Consider the following 26,738-nt stretch of genomic DNA (forward strand, 5'->3'; position numbering starts at 1 on the left):
CTTCATAGGGCGGATTAGTGACATCATGGGGCGGCCAGCCAATAGGAGAGAGGCAGGGGAGGGATCCAGGGACCTGAAAGGTAGCGGAGAAGAAGAAGAAGGAGAGAGAATGAAGAGGAGAGACGCAGATGAGGAGGATGAGAAACACAAGGTGAGGAGGGAGGGAGGGTGCCAGGGGGTCTGCGCCAGGGGGTCTGCGCCAGGGGGTCTGCAGCAGGGGGTCTGCGCCAGGTGGTCTGCGCCAGGTGGTCTGCGCCAGGGGGTCTGCGCCAGGGGGTCTGCGCCAGGGGGTCTGCGCCAGGGGGTCTGCGCCAGGTGGTCTGCGCCAGGGGGTCTGCGCCAGGGGGTCTGCGCCAGGGGGTCTGCGCCAGGGGGTCTGCGCCAGGGGGTCTGCGCCAGGGGGTGTATGTGTGAGGCCTGGACCCGGGGAGACAGAGTCCTGGGCACCGGGACATAGATTGTTCTGCAACTCTCTAATATACTTCATCAATTCTGCAAAAATAACTTTAAAAAAAATATAGTGAGAATCTTGTGCTTTTCACAGCTGAGGTTTTGTTACAGTTGCATCTAGTTGGCAATGCTCTGTGTGTAGCTGAGTCAGTCTGAGGCCGGGGCTCGTGTCCAGGGAGGTGCATGCAGTATAAGGCGGAAAAAATCATCTGTATTTCATTTTTTTGCAGTGGAGATTTGTGGTGTAGAGGCCAGGAATGTTTGATGTGAAACTGACCACTAGGGGGCGATCTGTATGGACCACACAGAGTGGTGCACTGATAGCATCTCTAGGGTACATAGACAAGAAATAGCAGGGCATGGGGTGGCAGATAGGAGACTGGTGGAGAGAGAGCACTGAGCTCCCCATAGACTGGTGGAGAGAGAGCGCTGAGCTCCCCATAGACTGGTGGAGAGAGAGCGCTGAGCTCCCCATAGACTGGTGGAGAGAGAGCGCTGAGCGCCCCATAGACTGGTGGAGAGAGAGAGAGCGCTGAGCTCCCCATAGACTGGTGGAGAGAGAGAGAGCGCTGAGCTCCCCATAGACTGGTGGAGAGAGAGCGCTGAGCTCCCCATAGACTGGTGGAGAGAGAGCGCTGAGCGCCCCATAGACTGGTGGAGAGAGAGAGAGCGCTGAGCTCCCCATAGACTGGTGGAGGAGAGAGAGCGCTGAGAACCCCAGAGACTGGTGGAGAAAGAGCGCTGAGCGCCCCATAGACTGGTGGAGAGAGAGCGCTGAGCTCCCCATAGACTGGTGGAGAAAGAGCGCTGAGCGCCCCATAGACTGGTGGAGAGAGAGCGCTGAGCTCCCCATAGACTGGTGGAGAGAGAGCGCTGAGCTCCCCATAGACTGGTGGAGAAAGAGCGCTGAGCTCCCCATAGACTGGTGGAGAGAGAGCGCTGAGCTCCCCATAGACTGGTGGAGAGAGAGCGCTGAGCTCCCCATAGACTGGTGGAGAGAGAGCGCTGAGCTCCCCATAGACTGGTGGAGAGAGAGCGCTGAGCTCCCCATAGACTGGTGGAGAGAGAGCGCTGAGCTCCCCATAGACTGGTGGAGAAAGAGCGCTGAGCTCCCCATAGACTGGTGGAGGAGAGAGAGCGCTGAGCTCCCCATAGACTGGTGGAGGAGAGAGAGCGCTGAGCTCCCCATAGACTGGTGGAGGAGAGAGAGCGCTGAGCTCCCCATAGACTGGTGGAGGAGAGAGAGCGCTGAGCTCCCCATAGACTGGTGGAGGAGAGAGAGCGCTGAGCTCCCCATAGACTGGTGGAGGAGAGAGAGCGCTGAGCTCCCCATAGACTGGTGGAGGAGAGAGAGCGCTGAGCTCCCCATAGACTGGTGGAGGAGAGAGAGCGCTGAGCTCCCCATAGACTGGTGGAGAGAGAGCGCTGAGCTCCCCATAGACTGGTGGAGAGAGAGCGCTGAGCTCCCCATAGACTGGTGGAGAGAGAGCGCTGAGAACCCCATAGACTGGTGGAGGAGAGAGAGCGCTGAGAACCCCATAGACTGGTGGAGAGAGAGAGCGCCGAGCTCCCCATAGACTGGTGGAGAGAGAGCGCTGAGCGCCCCATAGACTGGTGGAGAGAGAGCGCTGAGCTCCCCATAGACTGGTGGAGAGAGAGCGCTGAGAACCCCATAGACTGGTGGAGAGAGAGAGCGCTGAGCGCCCCATAGACTGGTGGAGAGAGAGCGCTGAGCGCCCCATAGACTGGTGGAGAGAGAGCGCTGAGCTCCCCATAGATTGGTGGAGGAGAGAGAGCGCTGAGAACCCCAGAGACTGGTGGAGAGAGAGCGCTGAGAACCCCATAGACTGGTGGAGGAGAGAGAGCGCTGAGAACCCCAGAGACTGGTGGAGAGCGCTGAGAACCCCATAGACTGGTGGAGAGAGAGAGCGCTGAGCGCCCCATAGACTGGTGGAGAGAGAGAGTGCTTAGCTCCCCATAGACTGGTGGAGAGAGAGCGCTGAGCGCCCCATAGACTGGCGGAGAGAGAGCGCTGAGCGCCCCATAGACTGGCGGAGAGAGAGCGCTGAGCTCCCCATAGACTGGTGGAGGAGAGAGAGCGCTGAGCTCCCCATAGACTGGTGGAGGAGAGAGAGCGCTGAGAACCCCAGAGACTGGTGGAGAGCGCTGAGAACCCCAGAGACTGGCGGAGAGAGAGCGCTGAGAACCCCATAGACTGGTGGAGGAGAGAGAGCGCTGAGAACCCCCAGAGACTGGTGGAGAGAGAGAGAGCGCTGAGCTCCCCATAGACTTGTGGAGAGAGCGCTGAGCTCCCCATAGACTTGTGGAGAGAGCGCTGAGCGCCCCATAGACTGGTGGAGAGAGAGAGCGCTGAGCGCCCCATAGACTGGTGGAGAGAGAGCGCTGAGCGCCCCATAGACTGGTGGAGAGAGAGCGCTGAGCGCCCCATAGACTGGTGGAGAGAGAGCGCTGAGCTCCCCATAGACTGGTGGAGGGAGAGCGCTGAGCTCCCCATAGACTGGTGGAGGAGAGAGAGCGCTGAGAACCCCAGAGACTGGTGGAGAGCGCTGAGAACCCCATAGACTGGCGGAGAGAGAGCGCTGAGCGCCCCATAGACTGGCGGAGAGAGAGCGCTGAGCGCCCCATAGACTGGCGGAGAGAGAGCGCTGAGCGGCCCATAGACTGGCGGAGAGAGAGCGCTGAGCTCCCCATAGACTGGCGGAGAGAGAGCGCTGAGCGCCCCATAGACTGGCGGAGAGAGAGCGCTGAGCGCCCCATAGACTGGCGGAGAGAGAGCGCCGAGCGCCCCATAGACTGGCGGAGAGAGAGCGCCGAGCGCCCCATAGACTGGCGGAGAGAGAGCGCCGAGCGCCCCATAGACTGGCGGAGAGAGAGCGCCGAGCGCCCCATAGACTGGCGGAGAGAGAGCGCCGAGCGCCCCATAGACTGGCGGAGAGAGAGCGCCGAGCGCCCCATAGACTGGCGGAGAGAGAGCGCCGAGCGCCCCATAGACTGGCGGAGAGAGAGCGCCGAGCGCCCCATAGACTGGCGGAGAGAGAGCGCCGAGCGCCCCATAGACTGGCGGAGAGAGAGCGCCGAGCGCCCCATAGACTGGCGGAGAGAGAGCGCCGAGCGCCCCATAGACTGGCGGAGAGAGAGCGCCGAGCGCCCCATAGACTGGCGGAGAGAGACCGCTGAGCGCCCCATAGACTGGCGGAGGGAGAGCGCTGAGCGCCCCATAGACTTGTGGAGAGAGAGCGCTGAGCGCCCCATAGACTGGTGGAGAGAGAGCGCTGAGCGCCCCATAGACTGGTGGAGAGAGAGAGCGCTGAGCGCCCCATAGACTGGTGGAGAGAGAGCGCTGAGCTCCCCATAGACTGGTGGAGAGAGAGAGCGCTGAGCGCCCCATAGACTGGTGGAGAGAGAGCGCTGAGCGCCCCATAGACTGGTGGAGAGAGAGCGCTGAGCTCCACATAGACTGGTGGAGGGAGAGCGCTGAGCTCCCCATAGACTGGTGGAGAGCGCTGAGAACCCCAGAGACTGGCGGAGAGAGAGCGCTGAGCGCCCCATAGACTGGCGGAGAGAGAGCGCTGAGCTCCCCATAGACTGGCGGAGAGAGAGCGCTGAGCTCCCCATAGACTGGCGGAGAGAGAGCGCTGAGCGCCCCATAGACTGGCGGAGAGAGAGCGCTGAGCGCCCCATAGACTGGCGGAGAGAGAGCGCTGAGCGCCCCATAGACTGGCGGGGAGAGAGCGCTGAGCGCCCCATAGACTGGCGGAGAGAGAGAGCGCTAAGCGCCCCATAGACTGGCGGAGAGAGAGCGCTGAGCTCCCCATAGACTGGCGGAGAGAGAGCGCTGAGCTCCCCATAGACTGGCGGAGAGAGAGCGCTGAGCGCCCCATAGACTGGCGGAGAGAGAGCGCTGAGCGCCCCATAGACTGGCGGAGAGAGAGCGCTGAGCGCCCCATAGACTGGCGGGGAGAGAGCGCTGAGCGCCCCATAGACTGGCGGAGAGAGAGAGCGCTGAGCGCCCCATAGACTGGTGGAGAGAGAGCGCTGAGCGCCCCATAGACTGGTGGAGAGAGAGCGCTGAGCGCCCCATAGACTGGTGGAGAGAGAGCGCTGAGCGCCCCATAGACTGGTGGAGAGAGAGCGCTGAGCTCCCCATAGACTGGTGGAGAGAGCGCTGAGCGCCCCATAGACTGGTGGAGAGAGAGCGCTGAGCGCCCCATAGACTTGTGGAGAGAGAGCGCTGAGCGCCCCATAGACTGGTGGAGAGAGAGAGCGCTGACCTCCCCATAGACTGGTGGAGAGAGAGCGCTGAGCTCCCCATAGACTGGTGGAGAGAGAGCGCTGAGCTCCCCATAGACTGGTGGAGAGAGAGAGCGCTGAGCGCCCCATAGACTGGTGGAGAGAGAGAGCGCTGAGCTCCCCATAGACTGGTGGAGAGAGAGCGCTGAGCTCCCCATAGACTGGTGGAGAGAGAGCGCTGAGCACCTCATAGACTGGTGGAGAGAGAGAGCGCTGAGCTCCCCATAGACTGGTGGAGAGAGAGCGCTGAGCGCCCCATAGACTGGCGGAGAGAGAGCGCTGAGCGCCCCATAGACTGGCGGAGAGAGAGCGCTGAGCGCCCCATAGACTGGCGGAGAGAGAGCGCCGAGCGCCCCATAGACTGGCGGAGAGAGAGCGCCGAGCGCCCCATAGACTGGCGGAGAGAGAGCGCCGAGCGCCCCATAGACTGGCGGAGAGAGAGCGCCGAGCGCCCCATAGACTGGCGGAGAGAGAGCGCCGAGCGCCCCATAGACTGGCGGAGAGAGAGCGCCGAGCGCCCCATAGACTGGCGGAGAGAGAGCGCCGAGCGCCCCATAGACTGGCGGAGAGAGAGCGCCGAGCGCCCCATAGACTGGCGGAGAGAGAGCGCCGAGCGCCCCATAGACTGGCGGAGAGAGAGCGCCGAGCGCCCCATAGACTGGCGGAGAGAGAGCGCCGAGCGCCCCATAGACTGGCGGAGAGAGAGCGCCGAGCGCCCCATAGACTGGCGGAGAGAGAGCGCCGAGCGCCCCATAGACTGGCGGAGAGAGAGCGCCGAGCGCCCCATAGACTGGCGGAGAGAGAGCGCCGAGCGCCCCATAGACTGGCGGAGAGAGAGCGCCGAGCGCCCCATAGACTGGCGGAGAGAGAGCGCCGAGCGCCCCATAGACTGGCGGAGAGAGAGCGCTGAGCGCCCCATAGACTGGCGGAGGGAGAGCGCTGAGCGCCCCATAGACTTGTGGAGAGAGAGCGCTGAGCGCCCCATAGACTTGTGGAGAGAGAGCGCTGAGCGCCCCATAGACTGGTGGAGAGAGAGCGCTGAGCGCCCCATAGACTGGTGGAGAGAGAGAGCGCTGAGCGCCCCATAGACTGGTGGAGAGAGAGCGCTGAGCTCCCCATAGACTGGTGGAGAGAGAGAGCGCTGAGCGCCCCATAGACTGGTGGAGAGAGAGCGCTGAGCGCCCCATAGACTGGTGGAGAGAGAGCGCTGAGCTCCACATAGACTGGTGGAGGGAGAGCGCTGAGCTCCCCATAGACTGGTGGAGAGCGCTGAGAACCCCAGAGACTGGCGGAGAGAGAGCGCTGAGCGCCCCATAGACTGGCGGAGAGAGAGCGCTGAGCTCCCCATAGACTGGCGGAGAGAGAGCGCTGAGCTCCCCATAGACTGGCGGAGAGAGAGCGCTGAGCGCCCCATAGACTGGCGGAGGAGAGAGCGCTGAGCGCCCCATAGACTGGCGGGGAGAGAGCGCTGAGCGCCCCATAGACTGGCGGAGAGAGAGAGCGCTAAGCGCCCCATAGACTGGCGGAGAGAGAGCGCTGAGCTCCCCATAGACTGGCGGAGAGAGAGCGCTGAGCTCCCCATAGACTGGCGGAGAGAGAGCGCTGAGCGCCCCATAGACTGGCGGAGAGAGAGCGCTGAGCGCCCCATAGACTGGCGGAGAGAGAGCGCTGAGCGCCCCATAGACTGGCGGGGAGAGAGCGCTGAGCGCCCCATAGACTGGCGGAGAGAGAGAGCGCTGAGCGCCCCATAGACTGGTGGAGAGAGAGCGCTGAGCGCCCCATAGACTGGTGGAGAGAGAGCGCTGAGCGCCCCATAGACTGGTGGAGAGAGAGCGCTGAGCGCCCCATAGACTGGTGGAGAGAGAGCGCTGAGCTCCCCATAGACTGGTGGAGAGAGAGCGCTGAGCTCCCCATAGACTGGTGGAGAGAGAGCGCTGAGCTCCCCATAGACTGGTGGAGAGAGAGCGCTGAGCTCCCCATAGACTGGTGGAGAGAGAGCGCTGAGCTCCCCATAGACTGGTGGAGAGAGAGCGCTGAGCACCTCATAGACTGGTGGAGAGAGAGCGCTGAGCACCTCATAGACTGGTGGAGAGAGAGCGCTGAGCACCTCATAGACTGTTGGAGAGAGCGCTGAGCGCCCCATAGACTGGTGGCGAGAGAGCGCTGAGCGCCCCATAGACTGGTGGCGAGAGAGCGCTGAGCGCCCCATAGACTGGTGGCGAGAGAGCGCTGAGCGCCCCATAGACTGGTGAAGAGAGCGCCGAGCACCCCATAGACTGGTGGAGAGAGCGCCGAGCACAATATGGACTGGAGGAGAGAGAGCGCTGAGCACAATATGGACTGGAGGAGAGAGAGCGCTGAGCATCCCATAGACTGGTGAAGAGAGCGCTGAGCACCTCATAGACTGGTGAAGAGAGCGCCGAGCACCCCATAGACTGGTGGAGAGAGCGCTGAGCACAATATGGACTGGAGGAGAGAGAGCCGAGCACCTCATAGACTGGTGAAGAGAGCGCCGAGCACCTCATAGACTGGTGAAGAGAGCGCCGAGCACCCCATAGACTGGTGGAGAGAGCGCCGAGCACAATATGGACTGGAGGAGAGAGAGCGCTGAGCACAATATGGACTGGAGGAGAGAGAGCGCTGAGCATCCCATAGACTGGTGAAGAGAGCGCTGAGCACCTCATAGACTGGTGAAGAGAGCGCCGAGCACCCCATAGACTGGTGGAGAGAGAGCGCTGAGCACAATATGGACTGGAGGAGAGAGAGCCGAGCACCTCATAGACTGGTGAAGAGAGCGCTGAGCACCTCATAGACTGGTGAAGAGAGCGCCGAGCTCCCCATAGACTGGTGGAGAGAGAGCGCTGAGCACAATATGGACTGTCCGATGGTTACGTCCTTGTACTGTTTTTTTAAAAAAAAAATTTTAATAGATGAATTAATAGGACTGGTCCAGATCACACAATACAGGATACTGAGAGGAGAGGAGACTGTGCTGCCGCTATTACTGCCAGTATTAAACTGGTTTATCTTGTCCTAATAGGGAACAAGAATGGCTCCAGGACATGGGAAGAGGGAGGGAACCGTACATGTCCCCAGATTCCTGGTACCAGAACTGGTATTACAAGATAATAAAACTATACAGTCATAATACCTGAGCCATGTACACCGAGAGAAGGAACATATTTACTTTCCATAAATGTAACTACTATAATACTGCCCCTATGTACAGGAATATAACTACTATAATACTGCCCCCTATGTACAGGAATATAACTACTATAATACTGCCCCCTATGTACAGGAATATAACTACTATAATACTGCCCCCTATGTACAGGAATATAACTACTATAATACTGCCCCCTATGTACAAGAATATAACTACTACAATACTGCCCCTATGTACAGGAATATAACTACTATAATACTGCCCCCTATGTACAAGAATATAACTACTATAATACTGCCCCCTATGTACAAGAATATAACTACTATAATACTGCCCCCTATGTACAAGAATATAACTACTATAATACTGCCCCCTATGTACAGGAATATAACTACTGTAATACTTCCCCTATGTACAGGAATATAACTACTATAATACTGCCCCCTATGTACAAGAATATAACTACTATAATACTGCCCCCTATGTACAAGAATATAACTACTATAATACTGCCCCCTATGTACAAGAATATAACTACTATAATACTGCCCCCTATGTACAAGAATATAACTACTATAATACTCCCCCCTATGTACAGGAATATAACTACTATAATACTGCCCCCTATGTACAAGAATATAACTACTATAATACTGCCCCCTATGTACAGGAATATAACTACTATAATACTGCCCCCTATGTACAGGAATATAACTACTATAATACTGCCCCTATGTACAGGAATATAACTACTATAATACTGCCCCCTATGTACAGGAATATAACTACTATAATACTGCCCCCTATGTACAGGAATATAACTACTATAATACTGCCCCCTATGTACAGGAATATAAATACTATAATACTGCCACCTACAGGAATATAAATACTATAATACTGCCACCTATGTACAGGAATATAACTACTATAATACTGCCCCCTATGTACAGGAATATAACTACTATAATACTTCCCCCTATGTACAAGAATATAACTACTATAATACTGCCCCCTATGTACAAGAATATAACTACTATAATACTGCCCCCTATGTACAGGGATATAACTACTATAATACTGCCCCCTATGTACAGGAATATAACTACTATAATACTGCCCCTATGTACTGGAATATAACTATTATAATACTGCCCCCTATGTACAGGAATATAACTACTATAATACTGCCCCCTATGTACAAGAATATAACTACTATAATACTGCCCCCTATGTACAAGAATATAACTACTATAATACTGCCCCCTATGTACAAGAATATAACTACTATAATACTGCCCCCTATGTACAAGAATATAACTACTATAATACTGCCCCCTATGTACAAGAATATAACTACTATAATACTGCCTCCTATGTACAAGAATATAACTACTATAATACTGCCCCCTATGTACAGGAATATAACTACTATAATACTGCCCCCTATATACAAGAATATAACTACTATAATATGGCTCCCTATGTACAGGAATATAACTACTATAATACTGCCCCCTATGTACAGGAATATAACTACTATAATACTGCCCCCTATGTACAAGAATATAACTACTATAATACTGCCCCCTATGTACAAGAATATAACTACTATAATACTGCCCCCTATGTACAAGAATATAACTACTATAATACGGCTCCCTATGTACAGGAATATAACTACTATAATACTGCTCCCTATGTACAAGAATATAACTACTATAATACTGCCTCCTATGTACAAGAATATAACTACTATAATACTGCCCCCTATGTACAAGAATATAACTACTATAATACTGCCCCCTATGTACAAGAATATAACTACTATAATACTGCCCCCTATGTACAAGAATATAACTACTATAATACTGCTCCCTATGTACAAGAATATAACTACTATAATACTGCCCCCCTATGTACAAGAATATAACTACTATAATACTGCCCCCTAATAATATAACTACTAGAATAGTCCTGTGATTATCCTCTAGTCCATATTTGTGCGGTATTATATAAGGTCGGGGATGATGCTGTGATTGTATAGTGTTACATAAGTGTCGGTGTCTCCAGTAGACGTCTACATTATTATATAACAGTTGTTGGATAATACGGGGATCACATAATAATATAATACCGCAGTGTGTGGCGGTCAGTAATGGATATTCTCTGGTAATGACTGATGAGGACAGTGTTGGGGATTCCTGTCTGTGAGGAGCATAGTCCTGCGTCTGGTGGTGTCCGGGGCTTCCCAGGGTCATTGCACTTGCTGCTTATTTGAGGATTTGGAGATATGTTCCTGGTTCCTTATGGATAATTCTCTCCTCCATCTTTGTTCTCTCCTTTCTTCTGCAGAACGTCTCCTTCCATCATTTGGTCAGTGTTTCTACACATCCGTAATCGGCCAGGACGGAGGCGATGAACGGACCTGGTGAACCTCCTCCTCCTCTTGTGGAGAGGGGGAGGAGAACAAGGGGCAACCGGGAGATGGAAGGAACTCAACAGGATGAGACGGACACAAACAGCCACGGCTCCAGCGGCAACGAATCCAACGGAAACGAGTCCCGGCAAAGTCGGAGTTCCCACAGTAGCACCAGCGGCAATGGCAAAGACTCGGCCATGCTGGAGGCCACGGAGAGCAGCAAAAGGTGAGTAGATATGAAAAACTTGAAGGTCAACAAGTCGGTTGAGTGGTTCTCCTAGCCGTGGCCTGAGGTTCTTCAAGGTTCTTCAGGTTTCTACTGTGCTTACTTGACTTTCTACAAAATTGGCCCAAAAATGAAGGGTGTATTCAAGATGTTGACCAATGAGAACACACAAAAATGTTTTCTTCTCACCTTCGGCAGCACAAACTCTCACAGTCCATCACCTCCAAGCAGCTCCATTGCTTACAGTCTACTGAGTGCCAGCTCCGAGCAAGACAATCCCTCTACCAGTGGCTGCAGGTAAGTCTATAAACCCTACTATACACTCTACTTATCTCAGACCAAGCTTCAGGTGCCTCCAGAGCTGGAATCGTAATTCAGCTTAGCTGAAATCCTCTAGTACGATGGACACTCTGTAGGCATTTGTCTAAGCTTAAGGCCTCTTCGTGTACGGTTCCTCATACGTTGTAGACTTCCTCACCATATCTCCATCCACGTTTATACGCGAACCTTTCCACGTTCCATCTCCACTTACCCCGCCCTTTCTGTGTCACCGTTCTGCCCGTAGTAGTGAACAGTCTGCCCGGGAGAAAAATCAAAAAGAGTTGATGAAGGCCCTAAAAGAGCTCAAGATACGTCTCCCGGTAGAGAAGAGGGGGAAAGGCAAATCGGGGACCCTGGCTACACTGCAGTACGCACTCTCTTGTGTCAAACAGGTCCGAGGTAAGTGATTATGGAGAGGGGGTGCTCAATGAGACGTGAGGCCTTGAAAACGCATTGCCTTTTATTTTGGATAAAAACTTTGGAAATCGGCCTTGTCTGTCGTAGAAATACAATATTCCAATATGCTGATGTTTTCAGAGCTGCTTATTGGCATTGAGCTCTTTTCAAAGCTAGAATGCAAATATGACACATTCTGAGGTCTCCACCATCAAGAGGCGTGGCCAACACCATCACGGGGCGTGGCCATCCCCATCGAGGGGCATGGCAGAGCCACCACCCAAAAGCTCCTCATTTGGATCAGCCTTAAACAGCAGAAACCTTCAGGGACTCAGGGACGCGCAGTCGGAGTCGTGGACGATGTTAGTGGAGTCAGACTTGTGATAAAAATGGACTTACTCTGACTCTAAAAATATATATGATCAATGGAGAATGTGCTGAGTCCAAGCGCGGCATTGTCATTCTGCCGCACACCCTACATCCACCAACCACCAGAGTACAACAATAAATACCACCCCAGAATCCAAATACTGCACTCAGAGCAGATAATAATAGTGGAGACCCCAGAGTAGATGATGATAATAATAATAGTGGAGACCCCAGAGTAGATGATAATAATAATACTGGAGACCCCAGAGTAGATGATAATAATAATACTGGAGACCCCAGAGTAGATAATAATAATACTGGAGACCCCAGAGTAGATAATAATAATACTGGAGACCCCAGAGTAGATAATAATAATACTGGAGACCCCAGAGTAGATAATAATAATACTGGAGACCCCAGAGTAGATAATAATAATACTGGAGACCCCAGAGCAGATAATAATAATAGTGATGTTAGGCCAAGAGCAGATAATAATAGTACTCAAGACCCCAGAGTAGATAATAATAGTACTGGTGTTAGGCCCAGAGCAGATGATAATAATAGTGGAGACCCCAGAGCAGATGATAATAGTGGAGACCCCAGAGCAGATGATAATAATACTGGAGACCCCAGAGCAGATAATAATAATACTGATGTTAGGCCCAGAGTAGATAATAATAGTACTCGAGACCCCAGAGTAGATAATAATAGTACTGGTGTTAGGCCCAGAGCAGATAATAATAATACTGGAGACCCCAGAGCAGATAATAGTACTGGAGACCCCAGAGCAGATAATAGTACTGGAGAACCCAGAGCAGATAATAGTACTGGAGACCCCAGAGCAGATAATAGTACTGGAGACCCCAGAGCAGATAATAATACTGGAGACCCCAGAGCAGATAATAATAATAATAATACTGGAGACCCCAGAGCAGATAATAATAGTACTGAAGACCACATAGCAGATAATAATAGTACTGGAGGGCCCAGAGCAGATAAGAGCAGCACTGGAGACCCGAGAGCAGATGATAATAGTACTGGAGACCCGAGAGTAGATGATAATAATAGTACTGGAGACCCCAGAGTAGATGATAATAATAATACTGGAGACCCCAGAGTAGATGATAATAATAATAGTGGAGACCCCAGAGTAGATGATAATAATAATAGTGGAGACCCCAGAGTAGATGATGATAATAGTGGAGACCCCAGAGTAGATGATGATGATAATAGTGGAGACCCCAGAGTAGATGATGATGATAATGCTGGAGACCCCAGAGTAGATGATGATAATGCTGGAGACCCCAGAGTAGATGATGATAATGCTGGAGACCCCAGAGTAGATGATGATAATGCTGGAGACCCCAGAGTAGATGATGATAATGCTGGAGACCCCAGAGTAGATGATAATACTCCTGGAGACCCCAGAGCAGATGATAATACTCCTGGAGACCCCAGAGCAGATGATAATACTCATGCTGGAGATCCCAGAGCAGATGATAATACTCATGCTGGAGATCCCAGAGCAGATGATAATACTCATGCTGGAGATCCCAGAGCAGATGATAATACTCATGCTGGAGATCCCAGAGCAGATGATAATACTCATGCTGGAGATCCCAGAGCAGATGATAATACTCATGCTGGAGATCCCAGAGCAGATGATAATACTCATGCTGGAGATCCCAGAGCAGATGATAATACTCATGCTGGAGATCCCAGAGCAGATGATAATACTCATGCTGGAGATCCCAGAGCAGATGATAATACTCATGCTGGAGATCCCAGAGCAGACAATACAGCAGAGGACTCAGTAGCAGAACTCTCCAGCTGATAAGTACTTACCTCTCCTGGGTCCCATCTTGTTCCTTGGGCCGCTCTGCTCTGGGAGTCCGGACATAGAGTGGAGCTTCAGGAGAAGACCAAGGAAAGTAAGGCTGTGGAGTCGAAGCTGGTGACCATTTTGGTGGAGTTGGAATCGGCGTTATGATAATTGAGGCTTCAGAAGTTTGTCTTACCGACACCTCGGCCCTGATCACCGTGTTTGTACTGTAATCGTCAGATTGGAAATGATTGGAATAGGGTGATACCCGTTGGCGAGCGGCGATCCACCTAGCGGATCCCTCATAACATTGTGTAGATGTTTTTCTAGACTTGTTGCTTCAATCCCATGATTTTCCTTGCAGCCAACCAGGAATATTATCAGCAGTGGACCATCGATGAGTCTCAGCCCTGCAGCCTGGACATGTCCAGCTTCACTATCGAAGAGGTGGAGAGCGTCACATCGGAATACACCCTAAAGAACCCGGTACGTGCCCTGACACCTCCTGGGCCTTTATAGTCCTGATAACACGATAGTATTAGAACTTCAAGCATCGGGCCACAAAGTTGCACCCAAAAAGTTGTGACCTTTTTTTGCTGTCTCCCAGGACACCTTCTCGGTGGCGGTCTCGTTCATCACCGGCCGCATCGTCTACATCTCCGATCAGGCCTCTCATATCCTCCACTGCAAAAGGGACGTGTTCAAAGGGGCCATCTTTGCTGAGTTTTTGGCTCCACAAGATGTCAGCGTGTTCTACGGATCCACGGCACCTTACCACCTTCCGTCTTGGAGTAGCTGCACATCCGGAGGTAAAGCCGAGAAAGCGTCCGTCCGATACAAATGTGTCTTTCTCCTGTCACAGGAATTGTCATGTTACACAGCTCTGAGTAGTTTGTCCTTCCTCAGGATGGGCCTATTTGAGTCACACCCCTGATTTACACCTCCTCCTAAATAAACCTGCAAAAAATTATCAAGCTAGAAAGATAATACTGCTACATAGTGGCCATATAATAGCCAGTACGGTCAGACTCTGCAGTAACATCCCTGGTGGTCTAGTAGCTGAGTAATATCCCTTTCTGTTTAGCGTCCAGCTGATATCCATAGTGGTGTAATGTCCCTGGTGGACTAGTAAGTTATTAACATTTCTTGTTGCTATTTAGTCACTGTATATGTGTGCCTCTATTTTACCTGTGAGAGCGTATGTGCCTCTCTTTTTTTTACATGTGACTAAATAGCAACTGGTGGTCGTAATAAATTACTTTATAATCTGATATATAAGGTGACAGATGGTCCTGTGGTCGGTTACTGTTGGGTGATACCAAAGTCTCTCACTTTTGGTTGATGGCTTTCCACTATACTTGATGCCAGGGGGTTAGTAGGTGAATATGTCCTGTTGGTCAAGTGATGGCTGTCGCTGGTCGTGGAGCGGCTGTCACTGGGCAGGGGATGGCGGTGGCTGGGTGGAGGGCGGCTGTCGCTGGTCGTGGAGCGGCTGTCGCTGGGCACAGAGTGGCTGTTGCTGACACTGTCTCTTCTTTATGGGGGTGGCTCTCACTGGGCGGGGGACGGCTGTCACTGGGCAGGGGATGGCGGTGGCTGGGCAGGGGGCGGCTCTGACTGGGTGGAGGGCGGCTCTGGCTGGGCAGGGGCCGGCTGTCGTTGGGCGGGGAGGCGGCTGTCGCTGACACCGTCTCTTCTGTATGAGGGTGGCTGTCACTGGGCAGGGGATGGTGGTGGCTGGGTGGAGGGCGGCTCTGGCTGGGCAGGGGGCGGCTCTGGCTGGGTGGAGGGCGGCTGTGGCTGGGCAGGGGCCGGCTGTGGCTGGGCGGGGAGGCGGCTGTCGCTGACACCGTCTCTTCTGTATGAGGGCGGCTGTCACTGGGCAGGGGATGGTGGTGGCTGGGTGGAGGGCGGCTGTCACTGGGCAGGGGATGGTGGTGGCTGGGTGGAGGGCGGCTCTGGCTGGGCAGGGGGCGGCTCTGGCTGGGTGGAGGGCGGCTGTGGCTGGGCAGGGGCCGGCTGTTGTTGGGCGGGGAGGCGGCTGTCGCTGACACCGTCTCTTCTGTATGAGGGCGGCTGTCACTGGGCAGGGGATGGTGGTGGCTGGGTGGAGGGCGGCTGTGGCTGGGCAGGGGCCGGCTGTCGCTGACACTGTCTCTTCTGTATGGGGGGCGCTCAGAGTCCCGGGCTAAATCCCGTATTTGTCTCTCCCACTACAGACACGGCCTCCATGGACTACACGCAGGAGAAGTCGGTGTTCTGCCGGATCAGGTGGGTATTGTGTAATAGGGGGGAGGACTAATATATTTATAATTATTTTATACAGAGAGGAGAGACGCTGCCCCCTATATACTGATTACACAGCCCTGTAGTATATACACACAGTGTGGCTGGAGTATACAGAGAGGAGAGACGCTGCCCCCTATATACTGATTACACAGCCCTGTAGTATATACACACAGTGTGGCTGGAGTATACAGAGAGGAGAGACGCTGCCCCCTATATACTGATTACACAGCCCTGTAGTATATACAGACAGTGTGGCTGGAGTATACAGAGAGTAGTGAGTGCATGTGAGTAACCGTACACATCGCTGCCCCTATAGTGATAGTCCTATATATATGTATAATATTATACTGGGGGAGTCCTATGTTATAACTAGAGGTGAGTGGACCTGACAATCAAGTTCTGGTTCAGTTGATAAATTAGCAACATTCTTGGCCAATCATAGCCCTGGCTGGTAGCTAGGGGGGTCAGTTACCTGAACGCCGGGTCTGCAAACCTCTAGTTACCACATCAACCTGGTGGTCTAGTGGTATAATAATACTATCCTGACGGCTAGAATTATGCTATCATCATGATCTTATGCTATAATATTACAATCCTGGCGGGTATAATACAATCATAATGAATTAAAGGTATAATGATATAATCCTGGTGGTCTAGTGGTGTAATAATATAATCCTGGTGGTCTAATAATATAATACTAGTGGTATAATAGTATAATCCTGGTGGTAACATAATATAATCCTGGTGGTAAAATAATATAATCGTGGTGTAATAATATAATCCTGGTGGTTTAGTGGTATAATAATAAAATACTGATGGCTTAATATTATAATCCGGTGTAATAGTATAGTATAATCTAGTGGTGTAATAATATAATCCTAGTGGTGTAATAATATAATCCTGGTGGTCTAGTGGTGTAATAATATAATATTAGTGGTATAATAGTATAATCCTGGTGGTCTAGTGGTGTAATAATATAATATTAGTGGTATAATTGTATAATCCTGGTGGTCTAGTGGTGTAATAATATAATCCTAGTGGTGTAATAATATAATCCTGGTGGTCTAGTGGTGTAATAATATAATATTAGTGGTATAATAGTATAATCCTGGTGGTCTAGTGGTGTAATAATATAATATTAGTGGTATAATAATATAATCATGGTGTAATGATATAATCCTGGTGGTATAATATAATCCTGGTGGTCTAGTGGTGTAATAATATAATCCTGGTGGTATAATATAATCCTGGTGGTCTAGTGGTGTAATAATATAATACTAGTGGTATAATATAATCCTGGTGGTATAATAATATAATCATGGTGTAATGATATAATCCTGGTGGTATAATATAATCCTGGTGGTCTAGTGGTGTAATAATATAATACTAGTGGTATAATAATATAATCCTGGTGGTATAATAATATAATCATGGTGTAATGATATAATCCTGGTGGTCTAGTTGGATAATAATATAATACTAGTGGTATAATAATATAATCCTGATGGTATAATAATATAATTGTGGTGTAATATAATCCTGGTGGTCTAGTGGTATAATAATGTAATACTGGATGTATAATAGTATAGTCCTGATTTTCTAGTGTGTGAAAATACTTGGATGTTCTGTTTAATATCTGATTGATATATATCTGAGTGATGTATAGGACATTGATGTATTTCACTCTGTGCCTGTATGTTACATGTGTGAGTGTATTACTGTATATGGAGGCTGATGTGTCTGTACATGTACATACAGTATCGCTCTCCCACGCTCTGGAGGTCCCTCAGCACTCGCCCCCGTCATGGCATCCGCTGTCACACAAAGGACCCTTTAATTAACCCAGTGACTCGGCTTTTGCGTCATTCACCCACATCCCCCCCCCCCCCCCCGCAGATCCTCTGTGCGTCACCTTTTCTCTCGGAGCACTGCCGTAACCCGGATGTCATGTTGTACGTGTGGGTATGTGCGCGCTACACGTATAATCTAATCCGCCGTGCTGTGAAATGCTGGGAATTACTGCTCCATCTTCATCTATTCTCATGTGCTCTGGGAGCCCTTTATGTAATATCAGGGGGTGACCTTCCGCACTCTGCTGCCTGAGGCAAGAGGCTCATCTCACCTCATGGCTGGTGCGCCCTTGATTGGAGCAGTAGTTCCCTCATCTTCTAGCATGGCCGATCAGTGATGATGACCACCGATCAGGTAACGCCCCGTGTGACTGGGCCGCGCCGCTATTTCTGCATGACTGAAGGGACAGACACCCTCCTCCGCCCCCTCCATGTTCCCCTCTCCTTTGGTTTGTCTCCATTTCACTCTGTCGTATGATATACCCCCCGCCCCTCTACGTCTCTCCTCTATAGCTACACATTATTGTGCCTACCACTTTGTTGCTGTGGTCTCCCCGGCTCTGGTCTTATTGCAGGTGTGTGTTTTCAGTGGGGGCCGAGAGCGGGATATGAATCTCCGCTATCACCCGTTCCGCTTCACCCCGTACCTGATGAAGGTACGAGATTCGGACAACACAGAGGGGCAGCCGTGCTGTCTGCTTATCGCAGAGAAGATTCACTCCGGATACGAGGGTGAGAGACCACTCACTTCTTACTGGTAGGATAAACACTCCCTAGGGGCCACTGCTGATCACCATAATGGGGTTAGAGTGGGGGTAACACTGTAGTCCGGTGCACCGGATTTTGTGATCGGTGCGTGTCCCAGTAACCAGACTAATACCCTGTGTCTAGGGGTGTAGGTTATTTCAGATGTCCCCACTTTTACTACATAAAGAAATGACCTTTTCATTATAAATCTTGCATTGGTCCCGATGAGGTCATAGGATGACGCCCCAGAGCTGCATTCACAATTCTTCTGGCTTCCAGGTCCCAGACAGCAATACCTTGTGGGGTTAAATAGAGCTGAGCTTTACAGGGAACCTGTCACTTAAACTAACTACACATATCTTTGGAAACTGAATATACTTAGCGGTACAACTATCCCTATATTGTTATTCCCCATGCCTGAAACATTCCGCAATCCATTTGAAAACATGACTCGCCATCTGTGCATATTTATGTTTTTCCAGCTCAGCCGCACCTCCAGCTTCCTGATTGACAAGGGGCTTGCTTTCTCTTCAGCTCCATAATTAACCTCTCTCTCTCTGGATTGAGAGAGAGATACTGGCTGTGTTACTTGCTGAAGAGAATTTCTGAGGGAGGGTTAAATGAGGGGATTGAGAGACGCTGGCTGTGTTACTCGCTGAAGAGAATTCCTGAGGAAGGGTTGAATGAGAAGGTTATGAGAGACGCTGGCTGTGTGAGGGAGGGTTGAATGTGTGTGACTGGCTGAAGAGAAATCTCTTCCCTCAGGAATTAGCTACACAGCCAGCATCTTTCTAATTTCTGATTGAGGAGGGAATGAGCTGGAGGCGGGGCTGAACAGGAAGGACATGAATATGCCAGACTCTACCCGAGGTGAGTCCGATCATCGTCTTTCCTCTGAGCAATTTGCATAGACTGTCAGTCAACTTTACAGGCATAGGGAATAACAATATAGGGATAGTTGTACTTCTTTAATGTTCACCGTTATTTTCCAACATCAACCAAAAGGGTTGTGTCTGGAGTCTAAGACCTGGAGAGTTGACTTCTTATCATAATCATTAGGGTCACTTGTAGGAACAAAGGGTCTGAGAATAGAAGGGGAGGGGATATATACTGGGGCAGGAGTTTTAGCTATGGGGTCTCCTATCTTAATGAGCCATCCCTCCTGTCCTCAGCACCCCGCATCCCTCCCGATAAGAGGATCTTCACCACCAGACATACCCCGAGCTGTGTGTTCCAGGAGGTGGATGAGCGGTGAGTATACAACGTTGTATCCGCCATCTTCCAGTCCCCGATTCTGCGGTGTCTAAATAATCTCCCTTATCGTCCCTTGCAGAGCCGTCCCTCTACTCGGATATCTCCCGCAGGATCTTATCGGGATGCCGGTCATGTGTTTCATCCATCCTGAGGATCGGCCGCTCATGCTGGCAATACATAAGAAAAGTAAATATACACTTCAGGGTTGATGGTGCCCACTAGGGTGGTCACCTGGTTAGGCCCCGTACTGATGCCCATAGGCCAACCTCTGTCATCTTCTACAACAGTCCTACAACAGGCGGGTCAGCCCTTCGATCACTCGCCCATTCGTCTATGCGCCCGCTCCGGAGAGTACGTGACCATCGACACCAGCTGGAGCAGTTTTGTGAATCCTTGGAGCAGGAAAGTTTCCTTCATACTTGGGAGACATAAAGTTCGGACGTAAGTAACCACATCCAGCGGGGGGTCACATCTCCCCTTATCTACGTCCCCTCTCCCTTCCTTACAATGTCTTCTGTACCACACTGCAGGAGTCCACTCAATGAAGACGTCTTTACGGCCCCCAAAGGGGCAGAGATGAAGGCTCTAGATCCTGATATTCAGGAGCTGTCCGAGCAGATTCACCGGATACTGATGCAGGTACAGACACAATAATGGGGTCTCCACCTAGGGGCGAGTAAGGGGTGAAGCAGACGTTGGGCTCCCTGCCACACTCGGCTTCTTGGAGCAGGAGCCGCAGTCTCACGAAGCTAGCTGAGATGTTCAGAGTCTCCAGTGTTTTATGTATATATCGAGTAGATTATGTTTGTTCCTCATTTTGAGGTCCAGGTGATTGACTTTAATTGTTTTCTTGTTGCAGCCGGTACACAACACAAATTCTGGGGGTAACGGCAGCGGCGGGAGCAACACTTCACAGGAGCCATTTCACTGCAACGCTTCATCTAGTGACAGCAACGCCATGGTCATCGAGGATGGGACTGATCCAAAACCTGTAAGTTTGACCTATCATATCACCTTTGGAGGTCCTCCTCCTGCAGGGTGATAGACAGGAGGAGGAGCTATGAGTCTGCCCCTCCCACTGCAGGGTTGTACATACACGTCTTCCCTGTATACTGTGACAGATCTGTTTTTGTCTCGTCAGATGACATTTCAGGAGTTTTGCCAAAATGTACATAAAGTAAAGAGTCAGGGACAGCAGATGTTTCTGGGATCCAGGGTGATCCGCCCGCACCACAGGGGACATATTCAGGGTAAGTTCCTTATTGGTCGAAGTTGTTACCACTTCTCTATTTCGGGTGACGATCTTTCCTTACACAACCTTCTCTCGTCTCAGCTCTCGCCCCTCCTCGCACCGTCCTCCCTGCTGTAGACAACGCTGCACCCGATACTGGTCCTACCCGCACGCCATGTGTCCCGGAGGAGCTGGCCCGGAAGGAGACGTCCAACTACTCGTACCAGCAGATCAACTGCTTGGACAGCATCATCCGGTGAGCACAGATACACGGAGGCTCTGGCCCGTTGTCCATCATCGTAGGGTCTCCGACGGCTTCTCATCTCCCGCTTCCTCCATCTCTGTTCTAGTTACCTCGAAAGCTGCAACCTGCCCAGTACTGTGAAACGCAAGTGCGGTTCCTCTTCGTACACATCGTCCACCTCCGAAGAGGAGAAGCAGAAAAGCGGCGAGAACGACAAAGAAGGTGAGTCTACGGAAATCCGGTGGTGATGCAGTGTAGTGCAAAAGAAAAAGGGTGTAAGAAAAGTTCGGTCTCTTTTTGCAGACCCCTCGAGTGGTCCACCTCGACAGCCGGAACTGCCTCCCCCTCCTATGCCCACCGCCGTAGGTTCCTCTCCTCTCGCTCCTTTGCCTCCATTACCCCCCAGCAAGGCGGAGAGCGTGGTTTCCATCACCAGTCAAGGAAGCTTTAGCAGCACAATCGTCCATGTAGGAGACAAAAAGCCGCCAGACTCGGGTAAATCTTTAGCTTAACGTTAATAACACGGAGTGGGGGCAGTGGAATTAATTAATATGCACATGGTGGACGTTGATAGCTACGAGACGGGGGTCTTCATCGATAGAGTTGTGCACCTGTTATATTGAATACGTCTTCTTCTGGTTTCGGCATCTAACCGTTATCCCGTCTTTCCTTCAACCTCATCCATTGTTCGTACCTGCAGCCGAAATGGTTCCTTTAGAAGAGCCATCATGTCCCGCAGCACCGGCACCTCCGTTACGACCACTGGGTCTGACCAAAGAGGTTCTGTCAGCGCACACCCAGCGTGAAGAGCAGGCCTTCCTCACCCGGGTGCACAATCTTAGCCAGCTCAGGGTGTTTGACCCCATCCCTGTTGGTGTATGGGATGAGCAGAGTCAACGAGTCCCGAGAGGTAAGTGCTTGAGGTTCACAAAAGGGTTGTCCAGGATTAGGAAAACATGTCCGACAGCACCGCCCCGGTCCATGGGTTGTGTCTGGTATTGCACCTTAGCTGCAGGACTTTGAAATAAGGATTTATATTTCAGGATTTTAGCTTCACAAAGTGCACTGAAGGCATGTCCTCACACTGCTGTGCTCTCTGCAATAAGCCACTCTACAGCCCCTCTACAAACCTCCTGCAGATCTTTCTCAGAGCACAGCACTTCAATGCAGAGAGCTAAGAGCACAGCTGTGTAAGGACAGTTCTACAATCCCAGAATATAAATCCATATGTCACAGTCCTGCTGCTACTCACATACACAAAGGACTGATTACACTGGCTGCAAGCTACATGGTCAATACCTCCATTGATGTCTTCTCTTATCATTACTTCCCGTTTTTTCTTTTTGTGCAGGTACTAAGGCCTCACTCTCACACCAGCAAAATAATGCGACAGCCAACAACTCGTCTACCCCATTGAAGGAAGGTGCAAACACAGGGGGACGTCAGAGCAAGAGTAGGAAATCAAAGGCCAAGCGCCCAAAACAAGGAAAACATGGATCGCCGAGCTCCATTCCGACCCCTCATCATCACGAGACCCCTCTCCTTCCTCCTCCCCCAGGCATGACTGGTTTCCCCCTGCCAATGTTTCCTCCTCGGGCCCCTGCTCCTGAACCCACACCATCTCTTCCCAGATACCCTCTGGTCACCCCAATCGTTGCCCTTGTGCTCCCCAACTATCTCTTCCAACCCTCGCCAGTGGCGCCATCTTTTTATCCTGGAGTCTCTGGTTTTCCTCCCTTTACTCCAACACCTTCAGCTCCAACACCGGCTTCTGATGCTCCAACTCCCACTCCCCCACCGGCACAACCCATGGCAACATGCCCCCCGCCATCCCGGTCCTCGTCCCCTCCCCAGCGCTTGTTCCCATCCAGGTGCAGCTCCCCACTACAGCTAGACTTGTTACAGATGGAGGAGCTACCACAGCCCAGTAGTGGGGGAGCAGGAACTGCAGCTGTAGGAGGGGATTGGGAGATCGAAGAGGATAATAAAGGTGGGAAAGGAGGAACGGTCCCTGGCAATGCAAATGCTGGAGGGCCCAGCGCCGGGTCTGGTAGTGGAGAAGAGGACCGACAGCCTGAGAATTGTATGGTGAGCAGGTCATATCTACATTGGTTTCATTGTCTATCTACTTCTGGTCTCAAGGTGGGATTGGTCACCTTCTTTAATTTGATCTTCACTCTTCTCCATCCTAGGTTGATCCTCAAGAGTCCTCATCACACAACGATGCTCTCTCTAGCTCTAGTGATCTCCTGGACCTACTTCTCCATGAGGACTCCTGCTCCGGCACTGGATCTGCTGCCTCGGGGTCCATGGGATCTAATGGAGGAAGCACTTCTGCTTGTGGCACCAGTAAGTACTATCGGGAAGATGTCTAATGTGGATGCGAAGCAAAAAATTTCTCTCCACCAGATGAAGAAAAACGTCCCTTTTGGTGTCTCCTAAATGTCAATGTCTGATTCATAAGATCTTAACCAAACAACTTTATTGATCTTCGCTGTCATTAGTAGAGAAAAACTTAAGGGGCAAGAAGCCAGAAACACCCATCTTATCAGTATAGAGTAGGCTAATGGTCACACAGGTGATGCTCTGCAGAAGTTTTTCCACAAGCAGAACAATTATTCCCCCCCAAAAAACGCAGATACCTTCAAGTCTATCCGTATTTCAAAGCTTAAGAACCTTGGCAAGAATGAATGTTATCATGGTGGGACCCTCAAATCACAAAAATAGGGATCCCGAGTCTGAAAGAAGTGGCTTTTCAACACATCTCTGATTTCACTGGTGACCTCATCCTCTCTGATGCACCGCCTCCTGGTGACCTCGTACTGTGATGCCACTACCTCCTGGTGACCTCGTCCTCCCTGATGCCACCGCCTCCTGGTGACCTTGTCCTCCATGATGCCGCCTCTTCCTGGCAACCTCCTACTCTATGATTTCTCCTTCTCTTGGTGATCTCCTCTCCAATGCCACCACCTCCTGGTGAACTCCTTCTCTCCAATGCCACCACCTCCTGGTGAACTCCTCCTCTCCAATGCCACCACCTCCTTGTGAACTCCTCCTCTCCAATGCCACCACCTCCTGGTGAACTCCTCCTCTCCAATGCCACCACCTCCTGGTGAACTCCTCCTCTCCAATGCCACCACCTCCTGGTGAACTCCTCCTCTCCAATGCCACCACCTCCTGGTGAACTCCTCCTCTCCAATGCCACCACCTCCTTGTGAACTCCTCCTCTCCAATGCCACCACCTCCTGGTGAACTCCTCCTCTCCAATGCCACCACCTCCTGGTGAACTCCTCCTCTCCAATGCCACCACCTCCTTGTGAACTCCTCCTCTCCAATGCCACTGCCTCCTGGTGACCTCCATCTCCCTGATGCCACTGACTCCTGGTGATCTCTTCCTCTCCGATGCCACAGACTCCTCGTGACCTCTTCCTCTCCAATGCCACCACCTCTTGGTGATCTCCTCTCCAATGCCACCACCTCCTGGTGAACTCCTCCTCTCCAATGCCACTGCCTCCTGGTGACCTCCACCTCCCTGATACCACTAACTCCTGGTGAACTCCTCCTCTCCGATGCCACAGACTCCTCGTGACCTCTTCCTCGCCGATGCCACCGGCTCTTGGGGACCTCGTCCTTCCTGAAGCTACGCCTCATGGTGACCTCATCCTCTCTGATGCTGCCGCCTCATGGTGACCTCATCCTCTCTGATGCTGCCGCCTCCTGGTGACCTCGTCCTCTCTGAAGCCAGCGCCTCCTGGTGACCTTTAGTCCAGGTCCAAGGCAAAGACCTCAATCTTTAAACCGGCTTCCCCATTCTCTAAAATGGTAACGCTGTTGACCAAGAGATCAGACTTGCACAATCTCTGACCACTGTAGGGGATTTAATACTTTTTACAATGCCTCAGGAATGTATCAGGAATTGACGTACATGGTAGTTACCTTAAGGTAGTACTGACAGTTCTACTTGGAGTATAGCTAATTTACATACTTTTTTTCCCCAGGGAGCTTTGCCTATATATCTACTGGATCTCCACAAGGAGAACCAGAGTTCTTCATGGTCTTGTATGATATGTATAAGTGGAGGCGGCCTGACTCACCCTGTCTCAGAAGATGTAGCGTATGAACTGTGCGGCGTTATGTCATCCAGTTTCTCCAAAAAATTTTCTTTCCCTAATTTCGTACTTTAATTTTCTAGAGTTTTGGTACAATCGAATCCTTTCTAATTTCCCGCCAGGAAGCAGCGAAAGCAGCAACACCAGCAAATACTTCGGAAGCATCGACTCCTCAGAGACCGACTTAAGAGTCAAAAAGGCAGAGCGGGAAGAGGTGGAACAAAAAGTAATCAGATACGTCATGCAGGACCCACTCTGGCTTCTGATGGCCAATGCCGACCACGAAGTCATGATGTCCTATCAACTCCCATCAAGGTCAGACCATTAAGAGTGTTAGACTACAAAATCAAGTTTTAGTTACTTCAAGGAGGACCCAGTTATTTCCTAACATTACTCATCACACTCCTATCCCTACAGAGATATTGAAAGTGTTCTTCAGGAAGATCGTGAGAAGCTTCGAAAACTCCAAAGAAACCAACCTAAATTCAGCGAGGAGCAGAAGAAGGAACTGGGCGAGGTCCATTCTTGGATCCGCAAAGGGCGTTTACCCCACGTCATCAACATCACAGTGAGTAAATATGTGAATAGCTTACTTATCACCTACCCGTCTACGGGGGGCCTCATCGTCTCCGATGTCCATGGCTACCGGGGGGCCTCATCGTCTCCGATGTCCATGGCTACCGGGGGGCCTCATCGTCTCCGATGTCCATGGCTACCGGGGGGCCTCATCGTCTCCGATGTCCATGGCTACCGGGGGGCCTCATCGTCTCCGATGTCCATGGCTACCGGGGGGCCTCATCGTCTCCGATGTCCATGGCTACCGGGGGGCCTCATCGTCTCCGATGTCCATGGCTACCGGGGGGCCTCATCGTCTCCGATGTCCATGGCTACCGGGGGGCCTCATCGTCTCCGATGTCCATGGCTACCGGGGGGCCTCATCGTCTCCGATGTCCATGGCTACCGGGGGGCCTCATCGTCTCCGATGTCCATGGCTACCGGGGGGCCTCATCGTCTCCGATGTCCATGGCTACCGGGGGGCCTCATCGTCTCTGATGCCAGAGTCTCCTGGCAGCCTCATCTATGATGTCACCTTCTGCTAACGATTACATCTCCAATGTCATTGTCTCCCGATGATATCATCATCTCTGATGTTACTACTGACCTCATTATCTGTAGATCACTAGGAGGCAGTCACTACCACTTGGTGATCTCATCTCTGTCACGCTCCTATGTGAGATCACCTCTGATGTCACTGCAATCTGGTGATCTTCATGGCTTGACCTTCAGTCCTCTTCTAGTGATATCCTCTTAAGGATGGATACCTACAGGCCAGGCTTGTCTCTGCTGTGGTGGACAAATGAGGTGGTGGTCCCAGTCCTGGCAAGTCTTCTGGGTCTCTAATGATAGTCCAACCCAGTACTATGCCTGTGATTTGATCGACCTATTGGTGGTCTCTACTGAAATCTGGCGCGTACACCATTTGTTCTAAGACTGGCCAATGTGTGGCCTGCAGAAGTTGACACTGTAG

At 51.5% G+C, this 26,738-nt stretch overlaps 1 protein-coding gene across 3 annotated transcripts in view; it reads left to right on the forward strand.

Annotated features, from left to right (window-relative positions):
• PER1 (period circadian regulator 1) overlaps positions 1-26,738 on the forward strand; it is a 27,414-nt gene continuing 676 nt past the window's right edge. Inside the window, exons 1-22 of one of the 3 annotated variants that reach the window (XM_072149895.1) lie at positions 1-151; positions 10,286-10,578; positions 10,777-10,875; positions 11,144-11,298; positions 13,851-13,972; positions 14,094-14,295; positions 15,706-15,757; positions 18,215-18,357; positions 19,545-19,623; positions 19,706-19,812; positions 19,914-20,067; positions 20,157-20,265; positions 20,486-20,617; positions 20,768-20,876; positions 20,960-21,113; positions 21,208-21,323; positions 21,405-21,596; positions 21,802-22,011; positions 22,453-23,189; positions 23,294-23,450; positions 25,294-25,525; positions 25,628-25,778. In XM_072149895.1, coding sequence (XP_072005996.1) covers positions 10,349-10,578; positions 10,777-10,875; positions 11,144-11,298; positions 13,851-13,972; positions 14,094-14,295; positions 15,706-15,757; positions 18,215-18,357; positions 19,545-19,623; positions 19,706-19,812; positions 19,914-20,067; positions 20,157-20,265; positions 20,486-20,617; positions 20,768-20,876; positions 20,960-21,113; positions 21,208-21,323; positions 21,405-21,596; positions 21,802-22,011; positions 22,453-23,189; positions 23,294-23,450; positions 25,294-25,525; positions 25,628-25,778 — 3,642 coding nt within the window. In that variant the 5' untranslated portion in view covers positions 1-151; positions 10,286-10,348. The remainder of the gene's footprint in view (positions 152-10,285; positions 10,579-10,776; positions 10,876-11,143; positions 11,299-13,850; positions 13,973-14,093; positions 14,296-15,705; positions 15,758-18,214; positions 18,358-19,544; positions 19,624-19,705; positions 19,813-19,913; positions 20,068-20,156; positions 20,266-20,485; positions 20,618-20,767; positions 20,877-20,959; positions 21,114-21,207; positions 21,324-21,404; positions 21,597-21,801; positions 22,012-22,452; positions 23,190-23,293; positions 23,451-25,293; positions 25,526-25,627; positions 25,779-26,738) is intronic. The other 2 variants (XM_072149896.1, XM_072149897.1) reach the window with 2 other exon arrangements.

Source organism: Engystomops pustulosus, chromosome 4 (assembly GCF_040894005.1).
Source record: "Engystomops pustulosus chromosome 4, aEngPut4.maternal, whole genome shotgun sequence".
NCBI classification, from domain to species: Eukaryota; Metazoa; Chordata; class Amphibia; order Anura; family Leptodactylidae; genus Engystomops; species Engystomops pustulosus.